This window comes from Maylandia zebra, linkage group LG14 (genome assembly GCF_041146795.1).
Source record: "Maylandia zebra isolate NMK-2024a linkage group LG14, Mzebra_GT3a, whole genome shotgun sequence".
NCBI classification, from domain to species: Eukaryota; Metazoa; Chordata; class Actinopteri; order Cichliformes; family Cichlidae; genus Maylandia; species Maylandia zebra.
This window is the reverse complement of record NC_135180.1, coordinates 21,120,339-21,129,979: the sequence shown is the minus strand read 5'-3', so window position 1 is coordinate 21,129,979 and position 9,641 is coordinate 21,120,339. Positions and strand designations below refer to the sequence as shown.

General features: G+C 42.1%; 1 protein-coding gene across 1 annotated transcript; it reads right to left on the bottom strand.

Annotated features, from left to right (window-relative positions):
- Positions 1 to 2,252: 2,252 nt before the first annotated feature.
- On the bottom strand, positions 2,253 to 8,335 carry c1qtnf5 (C1q and TNF related 5). The gene is made up of 3 exons (XM_004543758.4): positions 8,041 to 8,335; positions 5,084 to 5,328; positions 2,253 to 4,998 (listed from the first exon to the last, which is right to left on the bottom strand). The coding sequence occupies exons 2-3, from the start codon at positions 5,313 to 5,315 to the stop codon at positions 4,478 to 4,480; spliced, it is 753 nt and encodes a 250-aa protein (XP_004543815.1). The 5' UTR covers positions 5,316 to 5,328; positions 8,041 to 8,335; the 3' UTR covers positions 2,253 to 4,477.
- Between the last annotated feature and the right edge of the window lie 1,306 nt (positions 8,336 to 9,641).

The window sequence follows — 9,641 nt, the reverse complement described above, 5'->3', positions numbered from 1 at the left end:
AAACTCATAAATTGCATCCTAATTTCCTTCGGGATTAATAAAGTATTCTGATTCTGATTCTGATTAAACTCCTGGATGTTATCAGGTGAAAATATGAAGTTCTCCTGGCGGTTGAATCATCATTCAGCCTACATGCTGACATGCAGCCAGTTCAAAACTCCATTTAGTACTCACACATTTTCACAGTGAGTCCTAATGTTACACCAGCTTTCATACATTCATAATGAACAGAGAAGAGCACAGAGTGAATCGTGAGGTTCACGTATTGATCTGTCTAAAGTACGTCTGAGCTGCTTCACAGATGTGGGTTTGTTTTATGATAACAGTTACTCTAATATAGATCCCGTCTATCAATATAGATACATTTGTATGCATGCATGCAAGTGTTTTTGTCTTAAATAATCTGATGTTTACAATTTTAAAATATTTCATTGTTTCTAATTGTGTTTTTGTGTTTCAGGAGCAGGAAATAAAGTATCTTGTTTCTCTTGTCTAGCTTGTCAAGTGTGCATTCTGTTAAAATGAGAAGAAATGTTTAGTAACTAAGGGAGTCCCTTTGTGACATGATGGAGAGTAGCTACTGGGTCACAAACTGAACTAATAAAATGTTCATTCCTGTGCAGCGTGGGTCTATTTTAACATCAGCAGCTTCTATTGAACGCATCATAAAGGCACCTCAGGAGTGCTGGCTGAAATCATGAGTCCTGCCCAGACACTGTGAAGTAACAACACTATGAAGTTTGCAGGCAGTGGTGCTGAATAGCGGTGCAACACTGCCCCCTGCTGGATGAAGTGTTTCCATCAGCTCTAGACAAAATATGCAGCTTTGAGCAAAAGAATGGCAGGGCTATAAATACACACGGGGGTAATCAGGGGAATAGGACACAAGAGGGTAAGAAGACAAAACTGAAAGTGTAGCATAATATAATCTAAAATCATGTTACTAGTTTCTTCTTTTTCTTCTTCTTCTTTTTTCAGCTGCTCTCTTTAGGGGTTGCCACAGCAGATGCAACATCCTCTTCTGTCCTTTTCTTTTCCTCCTGCCAAGTAGCTCCATCTTCAACATCCTTTGTCCAATACATCTGGTATCTCTTTTTTCCACATGTCCAAACCGTCTCAGTCTTGCCTCTCTAATTGTCTCCAAATTGTTACACTTGAGCTGTCCCTGCACTCTGTGTGTTGTGGTCACATCTTCAGCTCTGCCACCTCCTTCTCAGCCTCCTGTCTTTTTGTTAGTGCCACCGTCTCCAAATCATGCACCATCTTGTAAACCTTCTCTTTTACTCTTGCTGCTATTTCTCTGTTACAAATTACTTGTGACTCTAGTCTCCACCTGCTCCATCCTGCCTGCACTCTCTTCTTTACCTCTCCTGTGCTCTGTCATTGCTTTGAATGGTTGAAACCAGGTATTTAAACTCATCCACCTTCCCTACCTCTACTCTTCTTTGCTTTTACACCTCCCTCCTACAAGTGTATTCAGTCCTGCTTCTACTGACGAGGAAGAGTAAATCATGACCTTACTTCAATGAACAAATAAAATCAGACAAAAATTAATTTTAGATCTTTTCTTTCTTCTTGGGTGCTTTGATTTGTAGCTTCTTTATCTGCAGCTACATCTTAATCCAAATGTCAGATTCTCATCTTCTTTTTCTGAAGTGCCCAGTCTGTATTTTAGTGAGTGATGTCACTGTCTGCTTTACCCTCAATTCTAAGCCTCAACATAGCGATGAAGGCTGTGAACTAATGGAAATAACTGACGTACGCCAAGGGAAAACTTATTAACTCATTGCATCCTTCTCCCTCCCCGAGCGGGAATAGTTAGAAGGACCCATCTGGAGCTTAATATTGTATAGGGGTTTGACAGAGAAATAAGAGAATAGCATTTCATCATGTCTGAGTGTATCTAACAAGGCTTTCTCGAGCTCTGGTCTTGTCGGAGTTTATTCGAGAAAATAAACAGTTCAGCCCCAGATCTCAAGAAACAGAGGGAGCGGCTCATCTGAGTAAACCATGAGATTAATTCACACCCACGATTATTGTTGGGAGGAGAGAGAGATGCTGACTAACATCAACCAGCTCGTAGTGTATCTGTCAGGGTACTTAGAGCGTTTGGTGAACTCATTAGGCAGAGGTACCTAGCATGAATCCAGTGGAAAATGAATATTTTCCAGCCTTTTTCATTTGGGTATTTACTTTAGCAGTTTTCTGCCTTTGGGAATTAAAGCAAAGGACTTGGGCATTATTCATAGAAATGCCATGTGAAAGCACTTTATGCAACTTTACACTAGAGAAACACTACATTTTGACTTCAGTACATTTGGTTTTTACTTTTCAGATTAAGATGTTACATTAAATGCATTAAATTTAAATATACAGTCGTGTGAAAAAAAGTGTTTGCCCCCTCCTGATTTCCTTTTTTTGTATGTTTGTCACCCTTAAATGTATCAGATCATCAAACACATTTAAATATTAGACAAAGACAACACAAGTAAACCCAAAATGTAGTTTCTAAATGAAGTGGTATGTATCGCATCTTTGGAAAGTTATGTTCAATTTCTATAGCCACATCCTGCCACACCTGCCACACCTTTTCTTAAACAAGAAATTGCTTAAATAGGACCTGCCTGACGAAATGAAGTAGACTTCAAGATTCTCAAAAGCCAGACGCCATGCTGTGATTCAAGGAAATTTGCAAACAAATGAGAAACAAAGTAACTGCGATCTCTCAGTCTGAAAGGGTTGTAAAGTCATTTTTAAAGCTGTGAGACTCCAGCAAACCACAGTCAGAGCCTCCCAGGAGTGGCAGGCCGACCAAAATTACACTGAGAGCACAGCAACGACTCATCCAAGAGGTCACAAAAGACCCCAGATCAACATTTGAAGGATTGCATGCCTCACTTGCCTCAGTTATAGTCAGTGTTCATGACTCCACTACGAGAAAGAGACTGGGCAGATTTCCAACGCTGAAGGAAGATAAAGGCTCGTCTCAGTTTTGCTAGAAAACATCTTGATTATCCCTTCAGATGTTTGGGAAAATACTCTGTGGAAGACAAAATTGTAACTTTTTGGAAGGTTTGTGTCCCATTACATCTGGTATAAAACGAACATCATACCAACAGTAAAATATGGTGGTGTCAGTGTGATGTTCTGCAGCTGTTTTGCTGCCTCAGGACCTGGAAGACTTGCTGTGGTAAATGCAACCATAAATTCTGCTGTCTACCAAAACACCCTGATGGAGAGTGTCCAGCTGTCTGTTCCTGACCTCAAACTGAAGCGCACTTGAGTTCTGCAGCAGGACATTGATTCAAAACACACCAGCAAGTTCACCTCTGAATGGCTTATGAAAATCAAAATGAAAACTTTGACTTGTGGCCTAGTCAAAGTCCTGACCTGAATCCAACTGAGAAGCTGTGGCATGACCTTAAAAATGCAGTTAATGCTCGAAAACCCTCTAAAGTGGCAAAGACGAGTGGCCCAAAATGCACAGTGCTGAAAAACACTCACTGCCAGCTATGACAAATGCTTGATTGCAGTTGTTGCTGCTAAGAGTGGCCCAACCAGTCATTAGGTTTAGGGGGCAATCACTTTTTCACGCAGGGCCATGATGGTCTGAATTTTTCCCCCTCTTTATAATAAACATCTTCATTTTCAAACAGCATTTTGTGTTTACTTGTGTTAAGAATACTAAACCCAAAAAACTTTTATTTTGTATTTTTGACCTTCTTGAAACATCTCACAACCTCATACATTTATTTGCAACTATTAATGAGGGAATAGACTGTATATAAAGTAGTTAAAACAGGTTCCAGATTTTCCATTCATTTATAATTATTACTAGCCCTATTATCTTACACTAGATTACATCCACAGCAGAACGAGGGCTTTTAACACATTTATAAGAGTATATTTTTCAAATCATTCTCATGCATTGCTTTTTTTAAATAGCAGTATCAGGGGTAGTTTTACTGTTTTCCATTTGCACTTTGTCTTCAGTGAAGTATTTGAGTTCTTTTCCCTCTTAAAATCAGGCAGGGATGTTATCAGAAAGAGTCTCGACTTTCCTGTTTGGAGTTAACTGTGCAGCTCCAGCCTAATGCCTGATCCACTTTCATTCATGGCCAGAGACATACTTCAGTCTAGTGTGTTTTCAAAAGTCTAAAAATGTATTAATGTCTCGCGTTAGAGCTGTAGACACTAAAACAAAATGCAATAGAACAGTGGCATAAAGGCTGTTTGAGAATTTGTGGCCTGACATCTGTTAGAAGAATTAACTGTCAGCAGTTTAAAAGCTGAAAGTGCAGAACAGACACAGAGTAAACTGTACCGTTCATTGTGTGCGCCTCAGTACACCATGTGCTATTCGGGTTACATTGCCTGGTGTGTTCTTTATTTATTACACAAATACAGCTGTATCGTGTCACGGATGATTCACTTGTCTGTCCAGAATGTCTCAGTAAGGAAATAAAAGCGGCACATGTCAGGCAAACACAGCAGAGTTTTTCCAGTCCGAGTACACCAAGAAGCCGGTGAAGCTGCTGTCTGTCTTGGTGCTGGAGTAAAATCCATTGTACTCTGAGAGAGCCATCTGCACCCACACCTGATCGCCGGGGATGAGGTGAAGGAGGGAGCCGCCTGAAAGAGATGCTGGTTTAGGCCAGTTGCCATAAAACTGAAAATAAGAAGCCACAGCGTGTCCGTTCTTCATCAGGTCGAACTGCAGGCTGGCGCGGTACACCGTGGCGTGGACGGCAAAGTAGTAGACTCCAGGGACTTTGCAGGTGAAGCGTCCCGTCTCTGAGTTGTAGTCGCCCTGTTCATTGATCAGGATGGTGTCAAAGCGGACTGCGTCGCCCACATTCAGGGGCGAGGTTTGGCCCTGAGAGAGTTTGACACTGAAGGCGGATTTAGGAGCCACTGCACACTCGCCCGGCTGCCCCCTTTCCCCCTTTTCTCCAGGGTCACCCCTGTCTCCAGTCAGGCCTCGCATTCCTGTCTCACCTGGAGAGGAGGAGGAGGTGCACAAATATGAGAATCCTGCACCGATTTATCACATGCTCACAAACAAATCCATATAAGTACGTACCTGGGGCCCCTCTCTCCCCTCTCTCCCCCTTTTCCCCAGGAGCAGCATCCCTCCCATCCCTCCCATCTCTCCCTGGCTGACCAGGACTGCCATGAACCCCAGGAGAGCCTGGGATACCAGGGTGGCCAGTACACAGACTGGGGGGGATCTTATTGTCCTCTAACTGGTTGGAAAGATGGACTTGTAGGACGAGGAGGGAGGGGAACAGGGACAAGAGTCTGAGTGAGGTCATTGCAGTCTCAAGGCTGAGAGAAAACGAGAAATGGAAAAAAAACAGATGAACAAGCACAAACAGATCTGTGCACGAGCAACACTGCATTACAGACAATGGGAAATATTGACCTGACTAAACAAAAGAAAACCACAACTCCCACTAAAATAAAACAAAACATTATGAAAATAACAGAGGGATGAAGAGCGCATGTAATTTCTGGAAACTGCAGCATACATAAACACCAAATGGGTGATTTACACACGATTTATGCCCTTACAGTAAAAATGTATTAGTTTTTTCGTCAGACAGGCTCTGACAGAGACTTACAGAAATATGTCAAGTAGATTCAAACAGTCTCATCCTCTACGGAGTGGAAGCTCTCGTTTAAAACTCAACCTAACTGATTGATTGACAGTTTTATATCAGTCACAAAACTCAAATAACAACAAAACAAATTGTAAACAGAGTAAAAGTAAAAGACATCAGGTTTCCATGAATATCTCTATAGAACACGTAATTTACATGCTCCAAACTTATTTCACCCTATCTTCTTCAATAACAATATAATGTAATGACCTTGAATATTATAAACAATAATGCAAAACAGAGGCTTTTGTTAAAAAGTATAATATTTTGCCACTCACCACCTCACAGTTTGATTTATGGACAACATGTCAGCGTCTTAGATTTAGAGTAAAGATGGTGAGGGCTTCACTGAATTCGTTTCGGGCAGCGCTCCAATCATAAAAATAATCCCTTTAGGATTTGTTGGACCTGATTATCAAACAAACTAAATATCATGTTTGATCAGAAAGTACATTTTTTTTGTTCCCATATGTACGACAGAAAACAAAGTCACAGCTGTATAACAAAATATTAAAACACTTAATTGAGCATGTTTATGTATACGGTGCAAAAAAGCCACATGAGCATGCAGGGTGCAGGGAGGTTAGACCGGACCAGAGGGAAGTCATTTTAACTCTTTGCATTTACATAACAGCCTAGTTTACAGATTTACAGCAACGGTCATTTCTAAACAGGTCGTTTGTATGACACAGGCTGCGATATGATGGGCATCATAGACAATTTCCAGCTCAGGAGGTGGAAAAAAACATCTTCAACTACTCGTTTAGCAAAGATTAGTGAGCTCTACAAATCAAAACATTAATATTCTAAACAGATGTTTCATATAAAAGTTTGTTGACATGCTGAATACCAGCTGGCCTACTCAGAAACAACTTACAGTCACACCTAACACTCAAATTCTCTCTTTCTCTCCCTCTGCTTCCTGCCCGTCCCTGAACACAAGCGGCCTCGGCCCTCAGACGACTCTGTCCAGACACTCAGGTTATCAAAGTGCTAATCTCTGCTAACTACTCTGTATAAAGTGTGGAATGTTTTTAAAATATATATATTTGTCCTGCAGCACTTCAAAGGCTTTATCTTTCTTTTCCTGCCAGGTTTTCTCTCATCCAGGATCCAATCAAAGAAGAAGAGGAGATAAAAAGCTGCACTGTTGGATCCTCTGCCTGAGAGCAGGAGGAGGAGGAAAGCTAACAGCTGTATGAAAGCAGGTTTAGTAATGAAAACCTGCAGTTTGCGGTGTGTGACAATAATGAGAAAAGTCGGGTCTTGTTGGTCTCCTAATGGGAAGTTACCTTCACAACAGCTGCAGGAACAGAGAGAAGAGGGCAGAAAGAAGGACGAGGGGGGATAAAAGCAGAAAGTCAAGAGAGAGAAACTGTAAAAAAAAAAAAAAAAAAAAAAGGAGGAGGAGGGATACTGAGTTACATGAGTTACATTTCTGCATTCTTGGCAGAAATAGAGAGCAGACATGAGAACAAATACTGGAGAGTCTGAGCAGATGTCTGCAGCCACTCCTCAGTAGCCCTCAGATGATTAGAAACATTTATGGTTTCAATAAAAGCACGAAAAACTCAATCTGCTGTTTATAGGCCACTAATATGTGAACCACAAGGTTCACTGGAGAGGATCGCTCAGTCCTCTGACTTACCATCTTTTCCTTTTTTCATGCAGACACTATCCAAAGCAGCACTGTAATCGCTTTGTTTTTGTACTTTTTTAAATCCAATCCACTTCACTGCTCTGAAGCTCTGATGGAAACTTAAGTTTTGCTACCTGGGTGGTTCAGATGAACATTTCAGAGCAGTTTAATGGTTTTATTGCAGCACCACGGTAAAAAGTCTGGCACGTTGCCTTCAGGCCAGCTGGAGTTTGATGATGTTATCCACATTTACTGTAACTCAGTATCAGGCTGTTAAAGGCAAAGCTGCCTGCTTTATTATGACTCTCTCGTAGTGGGAAGTACTGTAACTAGGTAGAGACAGTAGACACAAATTCTAGTTATTTAATTTATACTCATTCAGCATGTTGCCATTGTTATTGTCATAGTTTTATTTTTACTGTACTACAGTGTCAGACAGCTCCAGATTCAGTCTGTAATGATTTAAATAAAGCTGAGGCATAAAGAAAACCTCCTTTCTGTGATAATAATCCAGTACTGTAAACACAGCAACATAAAAACTGTGTTATATTCTACTGTGTAGGAGCTGTGTACTTCTTCTTTTGATACTTGAGCATTTTTACTGCGTAATTCTCTCTCATAGTTGTAGCTGCGCAGTACATGACGCAATATGTGGAGAAAAAGAGCTTTTTGCTGTGAAATGAAAGCACTGATAAGCAGCTTTCATTGTTTAATTGTAGGAAAGATTCAAAACTTTACCAGATGATGCGCTGAAGTCTTGAAGTTCTGCTGCTTCTGATGATGATGGTGATGACGACGACGGTGATGTTCGTATATGTGTGACCAGTGAAAGCTGTTCCTCCTGGTCAGAGAGTCCTGCTGGGAAAAACTGAAAGGAAATGGTAATGAAGCCCAATTAGAAACTGCGGTGGGTGGGTGTGTGTGTGTGTGAGAGGAGGAGCCGTGGGTGGAGGAGACATGCAGAGGAAAATATGTGATGTTAGTCCAGCACAAATAAGAGAAAAATGGAGCTGAAAAACAAGTGACAAAACCAGCGTGAGGGGAGTGATGAACGGAGGAGTGTTTAGGATGTTGCATAACAGTGTTGGGGGAAACTCTCCAAGGCAAAACCACAGAAAGTTCAGAGGGGCTGCAGTCAAAAGAAGCAAATGTCCCCAGAATGCATTGCTGCAGCTGAACCTAAGCTGTCCTCAAGCTTCGTTATACAAAAACGCTGCTGCCTACAAAGACAGAGCCTCAAAGAAAGGCAAACACGGACGTGTAATGTGATGCAAGGAAGTCAGATGGGCACGCACACATACACGGATTTTCGTCTCCCTCCTCTGTGATTATCTGCTTCCAAGGTGAAGTAATTTTCTCCATCCAGATAGCATCTTCTAATATCAGGCCTCCACTCAAGCAAGACTCTGACAGTAATCCTCTTTTCCCATGTAATCCTTTGCTGGTAGCGTTTAGTTGATAAGGGAAGAGGTCTTAATATGCTTTTGGCAAAAGGAGGCGGAATTTGAGCTGGTTACTTTTTGCAGCTTCCAGAGGGGTAAAAACAACATGTTTCACGGTTTTCATGCAGCACTGACCCCGAAAGGACTCAGCCTGTGCCAGAACTGGACATGGTAGAGTTTGAGACCACAGCACTCTGAATCTATGTGGAGAAAACAGAGTGAAGCCTTTCAGCAACGTGCAGTTAGCTTCCACATCGAGCAAAGTGAATACATAGGTATAAATGGTGTATTTGATCTTTTGCATTTGCAGAGGGATGGTGGTGTCGCTTTGAGGGTCAACATTTTGGTCCATGTGAAATACCTGAAAAACTATTTGATAGAATGCAGTAAAAGTTGCACATACATTCAAAAGTAGTTATATACAGTCTCACATGAACAACAATATATGACATATTACAACTTGTCATTATCCATCCATTCATCCTATTCCGCTTATCCAGGGCCAGGTTACGGGGGCAGCAGCCTAAGCAGAGACACCCAGACCTCTCTCTCCCCACCCACCTATTCCAGCTTGTCTGGGGCAACACCAAACGCGCCTCCGCAAATCCCTACTTTATCCTGGTGGAGGGGTTTGTGTCTCCCAGGGATCCCAGGGGCTATGTTTTCCGGGGGGCTTCTGGTCCCCCGGAAAACTGGTCCTGGGTCAGGTACCAGACAATGAGCGATTCAGAATACTTGGTGTTCTATGAGTAGAACACCAAGGGAACAGTTCACCCTGCCTGGGATAGGGTTACCAGGGCCTCGCCCCGAAGCCAGGGCCGGGGAGTGTGCCCGAGGATGAGTGTCTGGGGGCCGAGCCTTAGTCCATGGGGCCCAGCCGGGCACAGCACGAAAAGG